A 26,538-nucleotide genomic window follows, 5' to 3' on the forward strand; every position below is an offset into this window, starting at 1 on the left:
GCATCATGCTCTACCTTTCATGCTAGACTTACGGCCGCTCCCTCTCTCTACCTTTATTTCTTTGAGACGATCAATGGTGTGATGGCTTTGTACCTGTTCTTTTTGATATTCTTTGACTCTTCTGGGGATTTCCGATTTTCCTAGATGTAGGCTGCTCGTTGTTGCGTAACCAGCAAGTCTGTCAGCTCGCTCATTTCCCTGAACACCTGCATGTCCCGGGCAGTATGACCATGTAAGTTTTTTGATCAGAAAGTTGCGCATAGCCTTATGCCATTCTGGGCTTCCCATTCCATTTTCAATTTTCTGTATGAGTTTCATTGAGTCGGTTAGAATCATGGCATGTTGGTTTCCGGGCATATGGGTAGACGATAGGCACTGGAGGGCATGTGTCACAGTTTCAACTTCCATCGTTAGGCTGGAGGTCGTGATTTTGTATGCAGCATTCTTTTCCCTAATTGTTTTTCCCATTTTGTTTCGCAGTGAATCCCCAACCGGATTGGTCTTTGGTGACTAAGCCATCTGTGTATATGATGATGTCCTCTTCTTCACTGTTTTCTTCTATGAGTAGCTTCACTTCCGCATCAGTTTTGCCCCGTGTCCACAGTCCCCCATGTCGACATACCCCATGTCGATAGTCAACAGTGTCGACAGTCCCCCGTGTCGATAGTCCTCAGGACCCCGTGTCGATAGTCCCCCGTGCACAAGACATCGGGAATCTGGCGACCCCGACCCATCGACACCCAATGCAGTGTCAGCCATACACAACGAGAGACGCACAGACCCTGAAGCTGGCAAGGAAGGAAGTCGGCGCTGCCCTGAGACCATCAACACGGCCCAGTTCCGAGACAACCGGGTGGGGGGGCAGATGCCGAGGGGTGCGGGGGGGGGGGGGGGGGGGGGGGGGTAGTGGGGGGGGGGGTTCGAGGGGCGGAGCGGGGTGGGGGGCGGCTTTGGAAACTTTGGCGGTCCTAACAAGGTAAAAAGAGGAAGGAGGATGAGGCAGTGACAAAAATGGAAGATATGGAAATACACACACACACACAGACAACTGAACACCGGGTTCAAACATAGACTCACTTTGTTTACACAAGTGAGTCAATAAAGTCGTCCGTGGGCCTGCCCTCACTGTCAACATCCTGATTCATGACATGACATGACAGTGTCAGAAATGTGGGATGGGTCGCCCCTATCCCAGGTAGGTCGTGAAGGAGACTGGGAGGAGTAAAAATCAGAGTGAGTCTATGTTTTAACCCGGTGATCGGTTGTCTGTGTGTGTGTCTGTGTGTTTGTGTGTCCGTGATAAACCTTTTTCTCTGCAAATGCTTTGTCAGTTGACACCAAATTTGGCATAAAAATAGGAAAAATTCAGTTCTTTCCAGTCATCTTGTTTAAAACAATACTACACCTCTGGGCTGGGGAAAAAAAAAGAAAAAAAAAAGAAGCCAAATTATATGCAAACTGAATTTACTGTTATATATATATTTTTTTTAATTCTCTAAACTTGGCACTTTGATCTGATATTCTGACACAACAACAAGAGCAGTCATTTTTGTCATTTTTGTTCAAACAGGAATTTCTTTTGCTGAGCATGGAAGTTACATCGATTTTGCAAGTCTTTGGTGCAGATAGTAAAAAAAGGAAATTAATCTGTAATTAATGCTATGGGGGTTAATTTGCTTTAAACTGATCTTACTCATCTTAAACATTACATTTTGAAATTATACTCAATACATAAAAAGCTTGTGTGTTTTACTCTCATGCTCAGTGTACAGGGCTTTCACTATGTTTATTTGCCCAAGTGGTCTTTTTCAGAAAATACTAAAATCAATACTACGAGTGGACTTTATAGATCTATTGGCTAAGCCCTGAAGGTCATGGGCAAAAATCAATTGCATACACATATTTATACATATTCAAAGTGTGTGCTCGCAACATCGAAGGGCGACATTTTGTTTCAAGTAGTTGACATGCCCGTTCAATCCAATATTCAATCAACAATACATGATAACATGTGATGGAAAGTTTGAGAAGGAGACCGTTAAATGTTTATTCAGAGACAGATTTGTGAACGCCTCATCACTCACTGGATTATGCCCCAAACTGCCATAAAAACATCAACAAAATCAGAATTCAAACTTTAAAATAATAAGCCATGAGAGTTAATACCCTTGATGAAACGTAAAAATGTCCAGTCTTGACTTTTCTCAAAATTAAGTCCTTTTCACTTCATACGGCGTTTAGAAGTACTCGTACTTGGCTCTACATGTTATTAGTTTAACAAAATACTCAATTTTCACATCAACTTTAAAACTATAAAATTTGATGGCAAAATGGGGCCCGTCATTTACCCCGAGACTAATGTCAGTCATGCATGTAGCAGACGATGCTTGTTACACACTGTGTTCGATAACACATGAAGGCGGTAGAGAAGGGAAAGAAGAAGAACAACAACGGCATAGACAGCAACCACTGATAAAGTCAGTCAGCCATCCACCCTCAAAACTAACCAGTCTGACAACTCCCCGCTGGCTCAGTTTCTGCATCAGCGGCAGACTTTCCCGGGCCTGCACTACGAAAACGACACACAGCTATCCTGAACAACAGATCCAGTCAACTTGATATCATCTTTATAATCAAGATCAGAACATGTGTTGGTTGAATCAATATTATTCATATCATACAATTTAATATAAATCTGAATACTACGACATGTCTTGTGAACTTTGATATTGAATTTCTTCAAACTCGCTCACACACACACACACACACACACACACACACATGAGAGAGAGAGAGAGAGAGAGAGAGAGAGAGAGAGAGAGAGAGAGAGAACAAGAAAAAAAATCTTTATACGTGAGGATACATAAATATTTATTAAACGAAAGAGTTGTTTGTTGTGCTCACATGTGTGTGTGTGTGTGTGTGTGTGTGTGTGTGTGTGTGTGTGAGGTTCTGTAACAAAATAGATTCAAATGTGGAATGTATTTACTGAATTAGATGTGTATGAGAAAGAGACCGAGAGAGTTTACAAGATAAAATTCTTTATTCATGAGGATAACAGATATATGATAAATGAAAGTGTTGTGTTCATATATATATATATATAGACACACACACACACATAATTATTATTATATTATGTATTTGTGTACACATGTTTTGAACACAGAAAAGTTTCAGATGTGGAATGTATTTACTGAATTAGAGGTGCATCACACACACACACACACACACACAGATTACAAGAAAAAAATCTTAATAGATGAGGATACATAGATATTTTTTACATGAAAGAGTTGTTTGTTGTGTTCATATGTGTGTGTGTGTGTGTGTGTGTGTGTGTGTGTGTGTGTGTGTGTGTGTATGAGAGGTTCTGTAACAATAATATAGTATGACTGATAGCAGTTTGCATAACTGATTTCAGACTCCTGGGAAACAGACCCTGGCCTGTCTGATCCATGCCAGGGGGTTGAACCATGCATCTTGTGTTTGGAATGTAACTGAACTTTATTTCTTATATGAAGTTGAATCATTTTTCACTTAAACAAAAAGCAAAAAACATCTTATGTATTTATATAAATACATGTATAAAATGTAACTGACCTATATTTATCATTAGAATTTTTATTTTCATGTGTGAGCATGTAATGCAGCTGCATATTCAAATAGGTGTATGTATGACTTTGAAGTTTAGATCAGAAAAAGAGTGTTTTAAAAAATGGTCTAGATAATGAATTAATTATATATATATATATATATATATATATATATATATATGTGTGTGTGTGTGTGTGTGTGCGCGCGCGTGTGTGTGTGTTGGGTTTTACTGAATCAGGGTTATCACAAAAATCTGTAATGTGATGAAAATGTGTAGTGAATGTAATGTTTCTCTAATACTAATTGTAATCATAAAGCACACAGGCATTTTGTTAATACCCATATTGAGTTTTTTTCACATAATATTAATTGTTTTCTGTATGAGTAAGCTTATAATGCTTTACATAATAGTTTAACAAAAAGTTCAGTTACATCTTATATATTTATACATGTATAAAATGTAACTTAACTTTATTACCTATCTTGTGTGTGTGTCTGTGTGTGTCTGTGTGTTGGTCACACTTCAGTGCATTTTCTCTTTTATTTAAACAAAGGCAAGTGTGAGTTAGAAATGATTTTTTTTCCTTTGTGACTATAATTTTGAAAGAAAAAAAATGTGAAAAAACAAAGAAAAAAACACACACAAAAAACCCCCACAAACAAACAAAAAAAAACAAAACAAAAACACCCCACCAATGTGAAATCCAACACAACTTTGTGTGGTCTATATTTTCTGTGTTGGGAGATGCACATGACTTTTGTTTTGCAATTGATTTTTTGTGTGTTTTGATTCAATTGTTGTAGTAAGTGCATGTCACAAGTGAGTCTTGAAGGCCTTGCCTCTCTTGTTTATTTATCTTTTTTTTTTTTAATCCAGATGTGGGTTCAGGTGTGAGTGAGAAAGGTGTGACACTGACTTTTTTCACGTGCTGTTCTTATCGCGAGGTGGGTACAGGTGTGAGTGAGAAAGGTGTGACACCGACTTTTTTCACGTGCTGTTCTTATCGCGAGGTGGGTACAGGTGTGAGTGAGAAAGGTGTGACACCGACTTTTTTCACGTGCTGTTCTTATCGCGAGGTGGGTACAGGTGTGAGTGAGAAAGGTGTGACACCGACTTTTTTCACGTGCTGTTCTTATTGCGAGGTGGGTACAGGTGCAGGTGGAAAGGTATGTATGACATTGACACTTTTCACGTGCTGTTCTTTGCTAAAGGTGGGTACAGGTGGACATGGGTAGGTATGACATTGACACTTTTCACGTTCTGTTCTTTGCTAAAGGTGGAAAGGTATGTATGACATTGACACTTTTCACGTGCTGTTCTTTGCTAAAGGTGGGTACAGGTGGACATGGGAAGGTATGACATTGACACTTTTCACGTGCTGTTCTTTGCTAAAGGTGGGTACAGGTGGACATGGGGAGGTATGACACTGACACTTTTCACGTTCTGTTCTTTGCTAGAGGTGGTTACAGGTGGACATGGGAAGGTATGACATTGACACTTTTCACGTGCTGTCCTTTGCTAGGGGTGGGTACAGGTGGACATGGGGAGGTATGACATTGACACTTTTCACGTTCTGTTCTTTGCTAGAGGTGGGTACAGGTGGACATGGGGAGGTATGACATTGACACTTTTCACATGCTGTTCTTTACTAGAGGTGGGTACAGGTGGACATGGGGAGCTAGATTGAAGGTGTGCTTGTGGCACAAGGCTGTTACAGGAGTGGGGTGGTCTTTGTGGGTGAGGTGAGGTGGGGGTGGTGCTACCATGACCATAGCTCGTACCTGCTGACTGGGGACCTAGAATCACCCACAAAGCTCATCACCACGTGCAGTGTGTGGTTTACGAGATCCCGCTGTGGTGCTGTGCTGCAGGTTGTGTTGTCAACGTCTGCCCCATCACGTGAGTCCCGTTACGATCAACCTGTCAACCTTGAAGTGTGCATGCAGGTGGCTTGGTCATGATGATCTGTTGTTATCTAGTAGTCAGACCAGAAGCCGCCAGTATACCTCTAATTGCTACCTTAACCATTACATCGCCAGCTTTGTTCAAGCTGCTAACATCTGCCAGCCGGCTAAGTCAGCTGCACAGTACAGCTTAAAAGCGGCGGTGCAGCAAAGCAGCCTGTGGGAATGAGGGGTACTCGTTTCTTCCCTGTCATATAGCACGAAATCTTCTCCACTGTCGCTGTCAGCAGCAACATCATTTTCTGCCAAATGCCTTTTGATTATACTTTCAGTTTGCTGTCCCGTACAGCGTGGTCAAAAGTGAGACTGCTGGTTACGATCTGAACTAGTTGAAGAACTCGCCATCATTCAAACTAAGTTTGAAAAAAGCCGCTCCTAACTGCAGGAGAGTAGGTTCAACAATGAGAACGATGTTTCCGGTATATGTGGCGTGAAGTGCTGACTAATTTTAGTGTTATTTTCTGAAGAGTAGCACAAGTTTGTTAACTCTAATACTCAAGTCGCCGACCTGCGCCAGCAGCGTTCTCCCAACAAGTCGCCGTGCGCCGAATGTGGTGTTTTCGCTGCCTTCGGAGACGGTCGACCACTGAGCACCTGGGTATCCTGAATGACGGCCGGTTTGACTGTTCCCCGTACGTCGATGGTGTCTGTCATAGAGGTAATCTGAGGTTTTTCTTCCCCAGGAAGCTGAAGCAATGTAAAGTCAGCCCCCAGGTCCTCCACCTCTTCTACCAGTCCACTATCGAGAGCGTGCTGACTCCAACCAGCTGTGCTACCAGTGCATCACCAAGAAGGCTGACATAGAGAGGCTGGAAAAGGTCGTGGGCAGGGAGGCCTCCATCGTCGGTGAGGCTCGACGCCTCTGGACACCGTTCCAGGGCGCTGCTCTCAGCAGGCTGCACAGGGTCCGAACGGAAGTCAGCCACCCACTCCACCAGGTGCTGACCGCTCCCGAGTCCAGGTGGGAGTCTTCTGAGTAACTGCTGTGTATCAGGGCCAGGACCAACTATGTGAGGAACTCCTTGCTCACAACGGTCATGTGGCTCCACAACAAGTCCTTTTGATGACGACCCTGAGCTCAGCTCGTGGCCCTCCCTTCATTGCCGACACTGTGTGTGTGTGTGTGTGTGTGTGTGTGTATGAGTGGGTGCGTCTATGTGTGTGTGGGCGAGGGGGGGTGCGTATGTGTGTGTGTGTGTGTGTGTGTGTGTGTGTGTGTGTGTGTGTGTTAATTCAGTGTCCACTTGATTCGGAAGAAACGGCTTAATTCTGGGAGACTTACGACCTGCTATTGGTATGACTGTGAAGATTTTTTTCATACTTTGTTAAGGCAATTTTGGTATTGGTAGACAAAGTATTTCTAGAGAAAATGGCAATGTTAAAGTTTACCATGGACAGAAAGACAGACACACAAACAGGTCAATGCAAAGTTAATGACATTTTGATACATCATGATATATAAATCCCCTGGAAAGTTGATTGTGCTGATGGATAGCAAAAACGATGTAAAGAATTTAAAAACCAATGCATGACTGAGCAATCACATCACTTTGAATTCAACAATAGGCATCAAATGGCCTGGAAATGTTATTTGGTGGCTGTTGAAAAAACAAAGCCAACTATGGGAATCAATGAGTATCGTGGCAAAACAGTCAATTAACCCACTAATAATATCATGTAATTAAGAAAAAGCCTACACTAAACAGGGCAGCAACGACAGCAACAACAGCAACAAACACATGTACGAAAAAAAGCAAAACAAAGCACACGGATAATACAAGACCATACTGTCCAGATAATTTCTGGACACAGGTTTACTGTTCAGCCATCTTTGTGGAAGACATCATGACAAGCAGAAGCTGCTCAAAAGATGAGGGACACATACTGAACATAGTTGTCATTGGCATGCAGCCAACTGTCCCTTGTTTGAGTGTCAACCCACCTTGATGATTAGAAAAAATATTTAACCCAAACAACCACCACCAAAATTCTTTATCCTTTGTCTAGTCTAGACTTACAACATGAACATTTTTTCACAACATAGAACACAGATACATATGCATGCACTCAAGGCCTGACTAGCACGTTGGGTTATGCTGCTGGTCAGATATCTGCCTTGTAGATATGGTGTGGCGTATATGGAACTGCATGGATGTAGTAACACCACCTTAAAAAAACAGAAACTGAACTGAAACTAAACAACGCTTCCGAACATGAATTCTGAAATTAAGGAAGCAAAGAAGAAACACAAGCTGAGGTACCTTACGATTAAGAAAGTGACAGGCCACAGACAGTTCCGTAGAAAGAATGACTGAATGCATTTCCTATAACAGCTTAAATTCTCTGTTTGTCTGCAGAAAGTCATCAGGCCGCTGTCTGACCAGCTGTTCCAGGCTGACCGCTCCACACACCCCACTCTCCTGGTTCCCACTCCTGTCCACCTTCAGTCCCTCCGCCGGCTGGTTGGCAGTGACGTACTCCACCCGGATGTTGTCACGTGACGACACTGAAGGGCATTCTGGGAAGTAGTTGTAGGGCAGGAGGAAGAAGGAAAGATGGCCGCCAACAGTGGGAGTGACAGGGATGTCCTCGGTGTGGGGGATGTGGTGGGTGCCTAGGGTCACCCAGAACACCAGGTCCTGGAAAAAAACAAAACAGAAAAAAGTATAATACAAATAAGAATAATAAAGACATATATCGTTGTTGTCATTATTATCGTTATTATATCATCATCGTCGTCATCATTATGAATATCATCATTACTCTTATTGTCACTGGCCATAAAAAAGGATTTGCAGAACTCAAGCATCATTCTGTTTGTGTGTGGACTGTGCAACAGGTGACATATTGTTCAGTATCGTTACACTCATTTTTCTTTCTGTGTTTTGTCATTCTTGAAATAACTGGGTCCTGTTGCATTTCTGTTCTCTTTCTGGCTCTGCAGACTCCATCATCCATGCAGTTTCAGTGGGATTACTGTCATGCTGCTGGTCCTGAATCGACTCATACACTGTCACACCCAGACCGCTCTGCAGCGGTGCCAATGCCAACAGTCCAAAAGGAAAACATTTCGTTAGGTGGCCAGAAAACCATGTTCCAGACGACACCCTGCACAGTTGGTTAGTCACTTTGGTGTGTCCATTCATTTTCAACATACACGCAAAACAGTGCCTATCAAGTCCCCAATTGATGACAATTTTACTTAACAGTCTAGGAAATCATACCCTCACAATCCCTTGTGTAGGCGTGGAAGGTACCACACAAAACCGTGACACTGACCTTATCCACGATGCTCTCGTCACTGATGAAGTTGCTGAAGTCGGTGACAGGTTGGTAGCTGTCGAACATGGCGTAGGGGGAGCTGCTGACCAGTTCATCATCTTTCTGTACCGTCACTGCCAGCTGTTGCCGTGCCCAGGGAATCGTCTTCTCGTTGTTCTCTCCAGGAGTCAGCAGTTGTTTGGACATCCCTGCCATGTGGAGTCTGTCACACACACACACACACACACACACACACACCAAATTAAGAGTTTTTTCAAAGCAAAATATTCCTTCAATAGAGCAGCTCTTGTTATTAATCTGAACAGAAAAACACTTGAACTGGTCATTGGAAAAAACTAGTTGATGCCAAAAATTAAGAAAGATAAGGCCGTGGCTTTCAACATTCAACGGTGCTTAAAAGGCAGTTGTTGCATTTCTGTCCCTCATTTTGTTATGTTGTTCTTTTTCTGCTACTTGATCTTGCATGATGCTATCATGCATTTTTACTTCTACTCTTCTTCTGTAGATGGATAGTTGAACTTAATGTCAATTTTACAGCAACGAAAATCTGCCGTAGGTCTAGACAGAACTTACACACATTGCTGGATGCTGTTAATGCTAATCTTGATATTTAACCCAACAAGTCCAACATTTTAAGTACTTTATTCAATTCTTTATCTGGATGCAGACAAAGACACTGACCTGAAGGCTCTAGGAACTCCATACTGTGTCTTCTTCTGCTCATTGTGAACGATGTGGTATCTGGGATTGTCGAAGTTGTACTTGTACATCGCCTCGTTTTCCGTGTTGTACAGGTGGCGCTGGTATCTGATTTGGTTGTACGTTGTCGAAGGAGCCTGCAACCATTTGGAATTCACAACTATAAGAAATCATCTGCTCACCAACGACGCTTAATTTTCGGTACGAGCAATGTGTTTTCTTTACCTCCTTTTTGCAACTCAAGTGCTTTCCAACACACTTCATATCGTTACCAAGCTCCAAATCGTCACTAAATCAAAGTGATTGTTTTGATAGCCTTTAATCAAGATTGACATTTGGAATTACAACAATACGTGCGAAAAAGGCTGACCAAACAAAACTGTTTAATGAGTGTGTAGGGGAGAAAAGGTGTAGGGGAAGCAACCATTTGTTCAGACACCAAAACGTTTATCTTGCCGACCTTTTCAAACAAACTTTCCCACGCTAATGAACGGTGACGACTCACTTTACGATACTCACCTGTCTAAGCTGGACCTGTTCCTCACTGATGTCCAGTGTCTCGTACCGATTGGATGTTCCACCAATGTCAAGGTCGGCTTTAAAGTGAAACAGGTGGTGGTGGAGGTTGCCGATGATCCTGTCGTTGAGACGGAATCCGTATGGGTCCTCCTGTGGGTGGTAGAAGGTGGACGTGATGTACCCCGTGGAGATGGCCCTGCACTCTATGGCACCGCTCTGAAACCAGACAAACATATACTGCTTTGTTCCTGATGGAAAATGAAACATATCTGTAGTTCACGAACGCTGTAAACGAAAAATCATCCTGATTTGTGGGGACACATTTCTGTACTATCCTGCAGAAAACCAGATGGTGTGAAGACCAGTTTCATTATGCTCCTTTGTACTCTCTCAGAGAGTAGTTGAAGTCTGTGTGGATTTAAAATTAGGATAAAACAGACTTCACCTTCACCTTCACCTCTCCCGTAGTCTGGGTTCAGACCGTTGGGGCACCGCTGCTGACCTGGCCACCACCCCTCTCCACTCTTCACGGTTTTCTGATTTCCTCAGGGCGTCACCGAGCGTCAAGCCTGTCCACCCCCGGATGTTGTCTTCCCATCTCTTCTTCTGCCGTCCTCTTCTTCTGCCTCCTTGTACGGTGCCTTGTAGGAACGTTTTGGCAAGACCAGATGATCGGGAGATGTGTCCATACCACCTAAGTTTGCGTTTTTTCACTATGGACAGAAGGTCTTCGTAGGGTCCAATACTTTGCTTGATTCTGTTCTTCACTTCCGTGTTAGTGATGTGGTCTCTGTAGGAGATGCCAAGTAGTCTACGAAAGCATCTCATCTCGACAGCTTGGATTCTTCTCTCGATGTCTGCAGTCAGGGTCCAAGTCTCGCAGGCGTAGAGCAATATTGATATAACCAGGGAACGCATCAGTCTGATTTTTGAGCTGAGAGCGATGTTTTTGTTGTTCCAGATGGTGTTCAGCTTGTTGAGTGCCATTGTTGTTTGGGCAATTCTCGAGAGTACTTCTGGTTTAGATCCTTCATCTGACACGATTGCTCCCAGATATTTGAAGCTGTGGACTGTTTTAAGCTTTTCGTCGTTGACTTTGATGTCAATGCTGATGCCGTTGGTGTTGTTAGTCATCAGTTTGGTTTTCTCCGCACTGATTTGCATTCCATACGATGTGGTGGAGGCTTTGTCTAGATGTTTGACCAGGCTTGCCAGTTCTTCTTCTTTTCCAGCCAGTCCATCAATGTCGTCGGCAAAACGTAGGTTTGTGATTGTTCTGCCGCCTATGCTGACTGTTCCTACATGCTCTTCCAGTGCGTCGGTCATTATTCTTTCTAAGAAGATGTTGAAGAGTGTTGGGGAGAGTAGACAGCCTTGTCTCACTCCGACTGTGGTTCTGAACCAGTCCCCGATGCTATTGTTGAGGTAGACGGCGCTGGTGGCTTTGTCACAGAGGTGCTGTATCAGTCTGATCAGGTTGGCGTTGATGTTGTACAGATTCATGGTAGCCCACAAAGCTGCATGCCAGACCCTGTCAAATGCCATCTTGAAATCAATGAAGACGTGGTAGAGGTCTTGTTGGTGTTGATGGTACCTCTCACATAGCAACCTCAAGTTGAAGATTTGTTCAGTTGTGCTCCTTCCTGGTCTGAAACCTGCCTGTTCTTCAGCAATGATGTTTTCTGCTTGTGGTTTCAGTCTGTTAAGCAGGATCTTCAACATGACTTTGCTGGGATGACTAATCAGGCTGATGGTGCGGTAGTTTTGACACTGCTGGAGATTGCCCTTTTTGGGGAGGGTGATGATCAGTGATTGTGTCCACGGTGTGGGCCATTCCCCTGTTTGCCAGATCTTGTTGCAGATAGAAAACAGACTACATTAAATTAAAGCAATGTAGAGACACATTTAACATGAACATGGAATCATGTAAAAAAAATCTGTATTTTTTTGCATTGCACATGCATGCGGGCCCGCATGCACACACACACACACACACACACACAAGCACACAAACACACGCACACACACACACACACACACACACAAACATTCCCCTCACCTGATGAAAGACGAAGTCGACAATGTAATCATAATTGACAATGGTGAGAATGGAACGCACAACCAGGACAGAGTCTGACATGCCCCCAAAGAAAGCACCTTGATCACGTGAGTAGGACAAGTGTCTGCGGAGAGGAATGCCCGTGTTCTGTTCAAACACACACTGGGCACGTGCAAGTGTGGTGGGCTCCGTCATGCCTTCTCCAAAGAAGGACACGTTGAGAAACGTGGCGCCCTCTGGGCAGTCGACTCCTGGGATGAGAGACTTGGAGTGCGTGCCTGAAACATGAAGCGATTCAAAAACCAATGCACATTTACAACGTGTTGCTTTTTTTTACGACAAATAGAATGTAAAAATTACAAACAGCATACATGCATATATTCATGTATAAACACACACACACACAAACACACAGAGGCAGTAATTTGCACGAGATTCACAAGCATAATGGAAACAGGTATATTTCAGCCAATGATCATGAAACCCACCATGCAAGCATGCCTCAGGCTATGAATTACACTAATCACTTCTGTCTCTTAGCAGCTGTCTCCATACGGACCACAACAACATTTTCCGGGAGGAGGCTGCAACAACAGCGATGTTTCTATATGTTGCAAGGCTGCAGCCATCAACAGCATTCCTACAACACTTTGAAACATGGCGCAGAGACAGGAATCTACATCCAAACTGTCATCTGCAACGAACCCAAATCTGGCACACAGGGGAATGGCCTACACCATGATCCAAATTAGGTATCATCCTCTTCCACATCAAAGGTAATCATCAACACTGCCAGAGCCACGACACAATCCTCCCCAACAAAGGTAATCATCAACACTGCCAGAACCACCACACAATCGTCCCCAACAAAGGTAATCATCAACACTTCCAGAACCACCACACAATCACTTTAATCAGTCATGCTAGCAAAATAATGCTCAAAATCATTGTGTACAAAGTACAGCCATAAGGAGATGGCATTATTGCTGATGAACAGGCTGGATTCCGCAAAGGCAGGAGTACCATCAAATAGATTTTTAAACAGTGTGCCCTTTGTAAAACAACAACAGCAACAACACCTTCAACACCAAAGGGAATTCTAACACACGATCCAGCAACAATACTCCAGTGTGACCAGTTTTGTACTCACAAAGAGTGCTATTAATGAGTTGTTCTATTCTTTGGATGGTGTTCATCAGGGCTGCCTTCTATCTCCCAGGTTGTTCCTGGAACACAGCATGACTGATGGGTTTAAAGCTCTTGTCAACACAAATAGAATTGGAGGAAGGGCTATCATGAACCTTCACTTCGCAGACAACATCAAACATTTTGCAGGTTGTGAACATGAACTCAACCAGCCTGTAACATCAGAGAAGTTATGGTCGGGATATCAGTGCCAAAAAGACCACGTTGATGACCTGCCACAACACCATTACTGCTTATATATCTTATTCAAGCACAAATGCACCAACCATCAAGCAGGTCATTGGACCTTATGAATATCTGCTGACATCAGTTCATAAAGCCACACTTGTGTGGCCATGTAACGAGATGGTCTTGTTAGAACAACTCTTTAGTGAACTGTTGATGGATGGAAGGTGGAGGGGAGACAGAAAAAAACGATGGACTGACATCACTGCAAAATGGACAGGGAAACCATTTGCAGAGACCAATGCTTTGACACACATCCGACAGACCTGAATGAATCTGTTGAACAGTTCTTCTGTGTGGTGCACCAATGACTCTTCACAGAATTGAGGGAGAAGATTTTCTGGGAAGGAAGGTCACTGACTTTGACAGCAGAAAACAAATGCCTGAGTTTGTCTGAATCTGACGTGTCATTATTTCAGAAGCCAGGAACAAAATACAAGAAATGTGCTTCAGTTGTTGGGCCTCTGTGTTCAGAATTGTGCTGCTGCTGTAGTTAGTGATTATCTGTTATAACGACGATGACTCACACTATCTTCACTGCCCCATACTCACCTATCAGTGCCCCACTGTCCACAAAGTTGGTCACACGCTGTATGGGATTAAATCCAGCATAGAAGACAGCAATTTCTGACAGCCCCAGCTCATAGGCGATGCGGTCTCCCTGGAAACGGACATCGTACACCTGAGGTCCGGTGAAGGCTGACAGACGGATGTCAAAGTCCCAGTGCAGGTAGCGGACATGGCGGTGATGGATGCTGTAGCGTTTGCCGTCCGGTTCCATCTGTGAACACGGTCATACAGAGAATCTTATAGTGATGAAGGAGGGGAACAGAATAAACGATCCAGAAGGAAAAAAACAAAAAAACAAAAACAACACAAAAAAACCCCCAAAAAACAAACAAACGGGGAAGAGACCAATTTCAACAATGGAAACGCGACGACCTGGCATTATAAATACCATTCGTGAACGATACTCGCGCACTGTCTTCGCCTTTGTATTCATGTATTCTTGCTAGCTTAGGGTAGGTGTCACAGTTAAACTCAATACAAAACCCCCTCAGTGTCAGTTTATAGAGTTAAGTGACACATAGGGGGTTAAAAGTACATGAAATCAGCTCAACTGACGTGTGTAGTAGTGCTGCGAGCCGCGATTGGTCAGAGGTGCCTCGTGGCGGCAGGTTTAAGTGCTGCGAGCTGCGATTGGTCAGAGCTGCCACGTGGCGGCAGGCTTAAGTGCTGCGATTGGTCAGAGCTACCACGGGGCAGCAGGTTTAAGTATTGTGAGCTGCGATTGGTTAGAGCTATCACGTGACGGCAGGTATAAAATGCAGTTGACAAGTCAGTCTCGCAGGGCACGTGCGAGAGGAATTAGCGGTGTTCTGTGTTCAGGGGCATTCGATGCCATTGTGTGGCAGGCCTGTCTTGTTCTGGGTTGTTCATTGAAACCTGTTGAGGTATGTGTTATTGCTAGGGATTTATATTGTCTTTTCATTCCGTTATGGCGAGAAATTACATCCCTGAGCTATCCATTTAGCGACATAAACGCACAAATGTGCTCATGTGTGTTATATGAATTTTGTGCTATGTGAATATTTTGTTGATCATAATATGATGTAGTTACAAAGTTCGTAACCTTCTTTTCTTGGGAGTAAATAATTCACCAATATTTGGTCGAATTTACTTAGTTAACATGTATTGATAAAGAAAAAGTTATACTTATTTTCGTGTGTCACCTTTGCCACTTTTACTCAGTGGAGCAGAGCTCTTGTGCATCAATGTGCAGTATTCAGACACTGCCATTTCAGTCAGCTAATCTTTTGAACCACGTTTCCAAATTTTGATACATCTTATTCATATAATATTATTAAATTTCTTGGAAAAAATAAATTGAATTTATTTATTGGAAAAGAAAAAAAGATTAATTTATTTATTGGAAACGTTACCCGTCAATTTGGCTAATGGCACACTGTCTGAGGGGGTGCACATGGCTATACAAGGACAGGCGATGCACTAATGCATGTGCACGTCTGCCGTGCAGGTCTGTTTCTGTTCCGGTCTCTGGTGTCGGACTTCTGCTCTCCCTTCTAATTGGAGAGGTTGGGGCGGTGAATGTGCCGGTGATGGTTGGAGCCTCGAGCTAGAGGCTGGCAGCGGAGTATACCCCAGGACTGACAAGGGTTGTGCTGCATATGGGTGGAAGATGTCCACCAAAAGTTACGTGGTTGTAGTAGCTTTTGTTTTGTCACCCCCATTGATTAAAAAGATAATAGTCAGCCAGTGCTAAGGGGAAAGTGACTGAAATGATAACATTTTGTAGTATATATAACTAATCATAGTTCATTCTGTGGTTGCACAGACAGCATATATTATCATTGCCCATTGTTTTATTGTGTATTTTGAGTGTAATATGTAACGTTTGGACTGCAAGAGTGTTGGTGTGTTGAGAAAGATTGTCATTTATGTTTGTATTTTGTCACTGTCTTCTTCACTATCTTCTGACCTTGGCAGCTCCTCTTAAGTAAATGACCCAGTTGTGAGGCCACCGTAGGATTGAAGAACTTTGTGGGTTGACATTTGTTCCTGCCAGTTTAGGTTAATACCACAACATGGAATTATAAATACCATTCCTGAACGATACTCACACAGTGTGAGTGCCTACGCCATCGTATTCATTTTTCCTGCCAGTTTAGGTTCAAACCATGTTTGAGACTTTAGCAAGTTAGACACAACAGACTTGACAATATATATATATATATATATATATATATATATATATATATATATATATATCAACAACAGTAGGCTCTTCATGTCTTAACTTGCAGCAAATTTTCGCTGCAAAACTGCTTCCTCAGGCAAGGGTGCAAAAGTGAAAGCTTTACAGGCTGGTTAAATAGCAACCGGTGAGTAAAAAGTCAGGTAAAACTGGGCAGGTAAAAACACGCTGCATGCAAAACAATTATGGAATTCAGCTCACACTCCACACACTGCCACCCTCTCCCTGCACACCATCATCGCTCCTATTACATTTAAGGGGGGTGGGTGACCCCACTCCCCCTTCACTCTAACTCCCCCCACACCCCATAAATGTAATAGGAGCGATGATGCATGAAGAAGCTGTTTTACAGTGAAAATTTGCTGCTTTTTAAGAATGCAAGTTTTAAGACATGAAGAGCCTACTGTTATTTTTATATTTTACTGGTCTTGGTATTTACCTCAGTGCTTTCTGCAAGGAGCAGTGCCCATGACACAAAGAGTGTGAACTATCTGTATATATATATATATATATATATATATATATATATATATATATATATATAAATGTGTGTGTGTGTGTGTGTGTGTGTGTGTGTGTGTGTGTGTTGCAACACGACGTACGATTTCTATGACTTGGGTAACTTTGGTCTTCGTGGTAAATGAAGATAAAACTGAGTAACCTGCAGAGGGGGTCTCTGTGGCGGATCTGGTGCAGGTGTTCCCCTCAGCCTCTGGGTGGACGTCAGGTCCGGGCTGTAGTGGACATAGTCCACACGGGTCTTGTTGGTGGAGGGGTCATTGGCGTACTTGTCAGCCAGGTCGTCCAGTGAGCTGTACATCGTGCCTGAGTACCACACCTGTTCCACGCTCCACTGAGTCGCGTTACTGCCGTCCACGTTGATCAGAAAGCCAAAGTCCAGAGGGTGAAGTCTGCAAAGATAACCCCGTTTTGTTCGTGTCGATACACAGCTCTTCCCCGTCCTCATGTTTCTCTTTTATTATGGGTACTTCATTCATTATGTATCTATTTTTGACTCACTTGTGTAAATAAAATGTGTGTTTTAACCTGGTGTTCGGTTGTGTGTGTGTGTGGTAAACATTGCCATTTTCTCTGGAAATACTTTGTCTGCCAATATCAAATTTGGGTTAAACATAGTATGAAAAATAATCTTCACAGTCATACCAGTAATAGCTTGTAAGTCTCCCAAATTAAGCTGTAATCCCGGATCATCAACAGTTTATTTCGTTGAGATCCATTCCGAAATCCGAAAATTATAAAACCCGCATTCCGCTGAGTTGCTGGAAGTGTCTGATTAGAAGAGAACATGACCTCGTTTTTCTTGTTTACTATCAAAAGGAAAGAAATAAAAATTTGTACAGAACACATACAAGAATACTAACTACACCATCGACGTGTTTACTGCACACAAATACACTAAAGTAGACACTCATTTAACTGGATTGGACATAAACGAAAAATTGAATTAATCATTGTCTCAGCCCGTTGTAAACTGGTTCGTGCAGATCTAGAGATCTACCATGTATTGTGATGGGCTGCGATGTGCTTGAAGTGATGGCAACGTCTCCTTTACCGCTGAAATAAAAGAATAATCGAGATATACTAAAACACATAAAAAGCATGCTTTAAAAACTGCTATAACGTCCAGTGCAACGACACTTATTCGTCACAGGAAGAAGAAAAACTTAGGCAGTTGACGTCAGATGCACCTCAGCAGCGGGGATTTTCAGTTTGCTTCACAACTGAACATGCATGTTTCGATCCCACCCACATGCCTTTTTTGACTCACTTGTGTAAACAAAGTGAGTATGTTTTAACCCGGTGTTCGGTTGCGTGTGTATGTGTGTGTGTGTGTGTGTGTGTGTCCGTGGTAAACTTTAACATTGCCATTTTCACTGCAAATACTTTGTCAGTTGACACCAAATTTGGCATAAAAATAGGAAGAATTCAGTTCTTTCCAGTCATCTTGTTTAAAACAATATTGCACCTCTGGGATGGGCACAAAAAATATAAAAAAGAAGCCAAATTATATGCAAACTGAATTTACTGTTATATTTATATTTTTTGTATTCTCTGAACTTGGCACTTTGATCTGATATTCTGTCACAACAACAAGAGCATTCATTTTTGACTCACTTGTGTAAACAAAGTGAGTCTATGTTTTAACCTGGTGTTCGGTTGTGTGTGTGTGTGTGTGTGTGTGTGTGTGTGTGTGTGTCTGTGTGTCCGTGGTAAACTTTAACATTGCCATTTTCTCTGCAAATACTTTGTCAGTTGACACCAAATTTGGCATAAAAATAGGAATAATTCAGTTCTTTCCAGTCATCTTCTTTAGAACAATACTGCACCTCTGGGATGGGCACAAAAACTAAAAAAAAGAAGCCGAATTATACCCAAACTGAATTTACTGTTATATTTATATATTTTTTATTCTCTGAACTTGGCACTTTGATCTGATATTCTGACACACCAACAAGAGCAGTCATTTTTATCATTTTTTGTTCAAACAAGAATTTCTTTTGCTAAGCATAGAATAATATGATTTAAACAGCGTCCTCACTGCGGATACCGCAATCGATTTATCGCCCTTTAAAAAAGCTTGTTATATTTTTGAACATCAGCTAAAGAGCCCCGATAGTGTAATAGGTAAGACAGTTTCTTCTCACCCGAACACGCGGGGTTTGAATCTGCCGTTAGGACTTTATAATAACAAATAAAGAACACATTTTAGCGATTAGATTTTTTTTAAAAGTGTATCACAAGTGAGTCTTGAAGGCCTTGCCTCTCTTGTTATCATTTTTTGTTCAAACAGGAGCTTCTTTTGCAAAGCATGGAAGTTATTTTATTTTGCATGTCTTTGGTGCAGACAGTAAAAAAGGGAAATTAATCTGTTATTAATGCTAGGGGACTTAATTTGCTTTAAACTGATCTTTCCCATCTTAAACATTACATTTTGAAATTATACTCAATACATAAAAAGTTTGTGTGTTTTACTCTCAGTGTACAGGGTTTTCACTATGTTCATTCGCCCAAGTGGTCTTTTTCGGAAAATACTAAAATCAATACGACGAGTGGACTTTATAGATCTACTGGCTGAGCCCTGAAGGGCATGGGTAAAAATCAATTGCGTACACATATTTATACATATTCAAAGCGCGTGCTCATATTCTTCGCGAACGCGAACGACGCCATTTTGTTTCAAGTTGTTGACCTGCCCTTTCAATCCTATATTCAATGGACAATACACGATAACATGTGATGGAAAGCTGGAGAAGGAGACCGTTAAATATTTATTCAGAGAAAGATTTGTGAAAGCTTCATCACTTACTGGATTATGCCCCAAACTGCCATAAAAATATCCACAGAATCAGTCGGAATTAACATTTAAGAATAATAAACCATGAGAGTGGATACCCTTGAATTGATGAAACGTAAAAATATCCAGTCTTGACTTTTCTCAAAATGAAGTCCTTTTCACTTCATACGACGTTTAGAAGTACTTGTACTTGGCTCTACATGTCATTAGTTTAACAACATACTCAATTTTCCTATCAACTTTAAAACTGTAAAACTAGAATGAACATAAAAGAGAAATTGAATCGACCGTGTCAACTGGGTGTAACCAAACTTGTACATCTATTTAGAACGGCTAAATGTCGCAGAGTGATTGCGGTGATAGCCACGTCTCCTTTACCGCGGACTTAAAAAGAATTTTAAATTGCCATTAAAGATTTTTTGAATGCCCAAGATACACCAGAATAATATGATTTAAACAGCGTTCTCACTGCGAATACCGCAATCGATTTAGAGCCCTTTAGAAAAGCATGTTTAAATATTATATTTTTGAACGTCAGTTAAGGAGCCACAATAGTGTAATGGGTAAGACAGTTTCTTCTCACCCGAACACGCGGATTTTGAATCTGCCGTTAGGACCTTTTTTTTTTTTTTTTTTTTTTTTTTTTTTTTTTTTTTTTTCTTTTAACCCGAAGCTTTATAATAACAAATACAGAACACATTTTAACGATTAGATTATTTTTTTTTAAAGTGTATCACAAGTGTCTTGAAGGCCTTGCCTCTCGTTTTTCTTCTTTTTTCTCTCTCCCAAGCTTATTTTATTGTATTTGACACAAAACATTTTTAAACGATTTTTTTAATCACTTTTTTTTTCTCCTCATGATTCCTTTCATGGATAAAGCGCGAAGCACAATGAGTGTTGAAGGCTTTGCCTCTTGTTAAAATGTAGTGTCTACACATGTTATGTAACGAAAAGTAAAATTTAAGTCCACAGCAATATATGTTTCCAACTGTTTATTTCACGTTAGACATGATAAGCTCTTTGTTTTTCTCATTGACTCACTTGTGTAAACAAAGTGAGTATGTTTTAACCCGATGTTCAGTTATGTGTGTGTGTGTGTGTGTGTGTGTGTGTGTGTGTGTGTGTGTGTCCATGGTCAACTTTAACACTGCCATTTTCTCTGGAAATACTTTGTCTGCCAATACCAAAATTGCCTTAAACATAGTATGAAATAAATATTCACAGTCAAACCAATAACAGGTTGTCTCCCGAATAAAGCCGTTTTTTTTCTGAATCATTAACGGTTTATCAATCAATCAATCACTTTATTGTCTGATGCAGAGAACAAAAATTCGCCTTTAGGCCCATCGTAAAGAAAATTAACCCTTATTTTAACTTTGAAAAGTGAAGACATTCATTCTAAATTAAAAAGACTCACACGAACATGGCGGGAGATGGTTGGGGGTGAGGGACGGAGGGGCGTTGCACCATCAACATCACAGTAGACTTGTTAACAATATATATATACGAAGGTTTTACATACAAATACATTAGTTAATAAGTCTTAATCATAAATTAAACTTGGTTATAAATACATATACAACAAGGAACCTTTAAAAAAATGCACACTCATACAGTCTCACACACACACACACACACACACACACACACACATACACACGCACGCGCACGCACGCGCACGCACGCACACACACACACACACACACACACACACACACACACACACACACATCCAGGGCCACAATGCAAGTTTAAGAACAAATAAGCCGCAGAATAAGACCATTTCATATAGTAGTAGGCCTCCTTTGGTCATGGCTGACCATGGATAGAGTATATCCGACCTAATGTCTAATTGGGCTGTCTGCTTGGACCAAGCAGCGTCGCCTGTGACTGTAGAGACCAATGCGAGAGAGACAGTCTCTGTCGCAGCGGTCACATGTGTAAGCTGATGCTGGTCTGTTGTCTGCCGTCCCTTTTCTGCGAGCTCGCTTTTCTGATGCAGCAGCTGACAGTTTGTCCTCTCCAATCCGTAGCTGATTTTTGAGAGTGCTTCTCCAGCTGTTGCGGTCATCTGCAAGGTCCTCCCAGCACTCAGTGTTGACCACAAGCGTCTTCATGTCACGTTTGCAAACGTCTTTGTATCTCAGCTGTGGGCGGCCGATGCTTCTCTGCCCCGTGGCGAGCTCTCCATAAAGGATGCCTTTTGGGATGCAACCATCTTCCATGCGGCGAACGTGGCCCAGCCAGAACAGCCGACGCTGTCTCAGCATGGTATACATGGTCGGGAGGCCAGCGCGAGTCAGGACTTCGGTGTTTGTCACCTTGTCTTGCCAGGAGATGCTGAGTATGCGCCTTGGGCTTCTCAGATGGAAGATATTGAGCCTTTTCTCCTGTGTGAGGCGGGCTAGTGTTGTGGCTGCCTTCCCGATCCTCTTGTCGATCTTGGTGTCAAGGGAGAGGTTGTTGGTGCGGTGACAGTAAGTGATGTGATGGCTTCAAGCTTGTACTCATGATGGTGTGCTTGTGGATGACGTGTCTTGCCTAGGTTGTTTCTTGAGATGATGGTCGACGAATTGTCCTTGCTCTGAGGCGGGCGAGATTGAAGAGCCTGCCATCTGATCTGGTCCGCAGGTAGATCCCATCTTGCGCTGTGCTGAACGCATGCCTCAGGAGAAGAGCAAAGAAGATTCCAAATATGGTGGGGACGAGGACGCAGCCTTGTTTGACACCGCTGCGTACGTTGAAGGGCTTGGAGAGGTTACCATTAAACTGCACCGTCCCTTTCATGTTGGAGTGGAAGGACTCAATCAGGCTGTGCAGTTTGGGGGGCCAGCCGATCTTTTGAAGAGCCCTGAATAGGCCGTCTCTGCTGACTATGTCAAAGGCCTTGGTGAGATCAATGAATGCGACATACAGGGGCATCCTCTGCTCCCTGCACTTATCCTGGATTTCGCGAAGGGAGAAGATCATGTCTACCGTGGATCTCTCTGCTCGGAAACCGCACTGTGATTCCGGGTAAACGCGTTCGGCCAGTTTCTGCAGGCGGATTAGAAGGACCCGAGCGTACACTTTGCCTACAATGCTGAGAAGCGAGATGCCTCTGTAGTTGTTGCAGTCGCTCCTTTCGCTCATATGTAGAATAGTAAATTATTCATATGATAAAATACTAAATGAATAAATCACTTCGTCTATTGGATTAAGGCACACAAAATCTAGATATAGATCACAGGCATGCAAATAAAAGCTTAATTTTGTAGGTAACAAGATAATCAAATATAAATCACACTGAACGACAGTTGAGTATAGTCAGTGCAAAGAGGCGTTTAAAACATACCGCTGTAGGAACGAAAAAAAATATAAAATATGTTTTTCCTTGCAAGCAGCATTTTATATCGCTGACCAGAGGGAAGCATTTCAAAACAGGGGCTGAGAGCAGTCATTTGTAATCTCGGCAACCTTCCGCCTCACTGCCTGGTGGTACAAATCATCGAAGGACAGTTGTTTAGTTCTGGTAATTTTGCCAGCCATGTTCACAGTTCGAGCTAGCCGTCCACTGTTTTTCATACCGATACTTCCATACCAAGAAACAACGTTAAAGATTAAAATGCTTTCGATAAGAATTCTGTTGATGTTCTGTAGTATATCTGGACTAACATCAAAACCTCTAAACTTCCTCAACCTATATACACGTTGATGGGATTTCTTTACTATCATATCTATGTGTTCATTAAAAGAAAGCTTGTTGTCAATTATTGTATCTAAATATTTGAAACATGGTACAATTTCCACATGATCATCGTTTAGTGTCAAGGGTGCAAAACTTTTATCTGACTTCCTTCCATCTATGACTAATTCCTTTGTTTTACCAACATTCATTTCCAAGTGGCTGTCTCTACACCATGTATTAAGAACAGAAATTTGAGTAAAGTATGTAGCTAAGGAGTCATCGTCTTTCAGAAGTCCCACCAGGGCCGTATCGTCTGCAAATTAAAAAAAAGTGATAAAAAAAACAGTTTGACATCTCATAAAATAGTGTGGGAGACAGGACGCACCCCTGTGGAGCCCCTATGTTGAGTACAATCTCATCCGACAAGCAGCTTTCAACACTCACACGCTGTGGTCTATCCTTTAAAAAAAAATCATGAATCCATAAGATGACATTTGCATTTACATTCATTTTTGTCAAACGCTGGAGAAGTACAAAAGGTTCAACAGTATTAAAAGCACTAGAAATTTCTAAATAAAATCCTTACATAAGCCTTTGTATCTTGCAGGTGCTGAGAAATCATATTAAGAAGTGTAAGGGAAGCGTGATCACTTGTACTGGCCTTGTAAGAGAGCTAATTTCTCCATACATTCTGCAACTACAGGCGTTAAGGCAATGGGGCGAAAATCATTTAAATTACTGGGTTTTGATTTTTGCTTTAGGTATGGGGATAACTGTTGATGTTTTCCATGATCTAGGTAAAAAGTGACAGTCCAAACGGCACTGGAAGATGCACGTGAAGATCCCCCCAAGCTGTCCCGCACAAGATTTTAACACTCGGCTTTTTAAGCCATCTGGGCCTGGGCATTTGTGCGAGTTCAGCGTGGAAAAGATTCTTACAACATCATCCTCTGTAACTTCAAAATGCTCTGGTTTAATTGACTGGCACAAAATTTCACACTGGTTACTAAAATCCCTGACGCAAGACGTCGATAAAACTGGTTCGTTGGCGGCAGCAACTGGATTGTCTGTTTTAACACCATTCCTTCTACTTCCATTCTGACCCATCATTGTTCTAAGACCCTCCCGTGCTTCCTTAATGTTTCCAAATTTAAACTTCTCTTCAACTCTGTTTTTGTACAGTAACTTAGCTAACCTTGATTGCCGCGTGAAAGCCTTTTCCTTTTCCCTGTATACATCCTGTTTACCTTGCAGAAAAGCCAATTTCATTTGATGCAAATAGATTTTTAATTCCTTTGTAACCCAAGGTTTATTGTTTGGGTACACTCATACTGATTTTGTTTTAATGATATTTTCCTCGCAAAACTTTATATACTCTGTAACAGCATCAACCAACTCACTGGGGTCTGTGCAGTTACTAACGAATACATCCCAGTCTGTCACATCAAAACAACCCCGCAGTTCTTTAACACTATCAGCTGTCCACAGTTGTTTACAGTACGATCGCGGTTTGTCAGTCTTAACCTTTTGTTTATATTTTATCAAAAGATGTATCACATTGTGATCAGATCGCCCTTCGGGTGGTCTGCACAGATACATATATGCATTTTCAATATTGCCATAACAAAGGTCTATGGTACGGTTAAGACGAGTGTGACATGAAACATACTGTTGCAAGGTTGGGAGGAGGGAGTTAAATTAACATCACACGAATTAAAATCACCAAGTATAAAAACTGGCTGATCAACAGCACAGAACATTGCACTGTTCACACTTTCTGCTATCCATTCAACAGCGGTTTTGAAGTTAGGGCCAGGCACGTACACCAGGATGACAGTCAGCTGGCCAAATTCACGTGGCAAATAGAAGGGACGAAAGCTCACTGATTTCGCTGAGATGTGTTCCGAAATCCGAAAATTCTAAAAACTGCTTTCTATTGGGTTTGGCTGACAAGAAGGTAGGTTGTTTTCAAAGACGACATGACCTCCTGTTTCTTGTTCACAATCAAAAGGAAAGAAACACCAAATCTAGACAGAACACGTACAGTCATACTAACTACACCACTGACTTGTTTACTGCATATAAATATTCTAAAGTGGACACTGATTTAACTGGAATGAACATAAAAGAAAAATTGAATGGATCGTTTCTTTCAGCCCACTGCAGACTGGTTGTGCAAATCTGGAGATCTACCATGTGTTTGAAGGAGATGGCAACGTCTCCTTTGCCGCCGAAAAAAACCCAATAAACAATAAATGGCGCTATTACGTCCACTACAATCACATCTATTCGTCACAAGCAGAAGAAAACGTCAATATTGCTAATTTAGTCATTTGACGTCAAATGTGCTGCAGCCTTGGGGATTAATCTGCTTGCATCAGACCTGCACATGCGTGGTTCGATCCTGCAGGCATGCCTTTTTCCCCCCAGAGCTTTTCTTATATATCATATTTAATACAGAGCACTTTTCAACGATTTTTTAAATCTCTCTTTTTTTTCTCCTCATGATCACTTTACTGGATAAAGCGCGAAGCACAAGTGAGTCCTCAAGGCTTTGCCTCCTGTTTTTTCTCTGAAATTTATTACAGTGTTCTCACATGTATTTTCATCAGCTGGTTATTGAAGAACATTACCTCATTTATACAACAGATGAGTTAATATGTGTTCATCATGACTGCAAAATATTGCAAGAAGATGAATCCATAAACCAGCATAAGTACCAATAGAAATAAACAGAATTATCGATATTATTAGAAAAGATGAAAAAAGACCATACACACTGGAGGAAATCCAAAGTAGCTCTGAACAATGCTGTCACTTATTTTGAATATCATGCTTTGATGAATGCCATCCCAGCTGAATGGAAAGGATGGGTCAGACAGACACACACACAAACTCGCACTCTGACAAATGAAAGACACTTTGTAAACAAGATAAATGATGAACTAAAAGCAATTTCAAAATATTTAGATATTAAAACAAATGAAAGAAATAAAGGAAATTCATGTGCTAATGGATTCTGGAAAAAGAAAACTTGACTTTGAATCAAATGAAAACATCTGGTTAATCCCTCATTTTTCAACAAAAGAAGTAAGACTGTGAGAACTACAATGGAAGATCCTCCATAACATACCCAACGAACATTCTGTCACACAAAATGAAAGTAACAGATGATAATAAGTACATAAAATGTTCAGGCGCGGTAGATTTTATCGAACACTTCTTTT

General features: G+C 41.8%; 1 protein-coding gene across 1 annotated transcript in view; it reads right to left on the reverse strand.

Annotated features, from left to right (window-relative positions):
* Positions 1 to 6,935: 6,935 nt before the first annotated feature.
* Positions 6,936 to 26,538, reverse strand: part of LOC143282456 (putative amine oxidase [copper-containing]) — a 31,767-nt gene continuing 12,164 nt past the window's right edge. Inside the window, exons 5-11 of the mRNA XM_076588098.1 lie at positions 16,990 to 17,239; positions 14,105 to 14,333; positions 12,122 to 12,399; positions 10,063 to 10,278; positions 9,526 to 9,680; positions 8,842 to 9,046; positions 6,936 to 8,201 (exon numbers count right to left, since the gene is read on the reverse strand). Coding sequence (XP_076444213.1) covers positions 7,887 to 8,201; positions 8,842 to 9,046; positions 9,526 to 9,680; positions 10,063 to 10,278; positions 12,122 to 12,399; positions 14,105 to 14,333; positions 16,990 to 17,239 — 1,648 coding nt within the window. The 3' untranslated portion in view covers positions 6,936 to 7,886. The remainder of the gene's footprint in view (positions 8,202 to 8,841; positions 9,047 to 9,525; positions 9,681 to 10,062; positions 10,279 to 12,121; positions 12,400 to 14,104; positions 14,334 to 16,989; positions 17,240 to 26,538) is intronic.

This window comes from Babylonia areolata, chromosome 5, assembly GCF_041734735.1.
Source record: "Babylonia areolata isolate BAREFJ2019XMU chromosome 5, ASM4173473v1, whole genome shotgun sequence".
Taxonomy (NCBI): domain Eukaryota; kingdom Metazoa; phylum Mollusca; class Gastropoda; order Neogastropoda; family Buccinidae; genus Babylonia; species Babylonia areolata.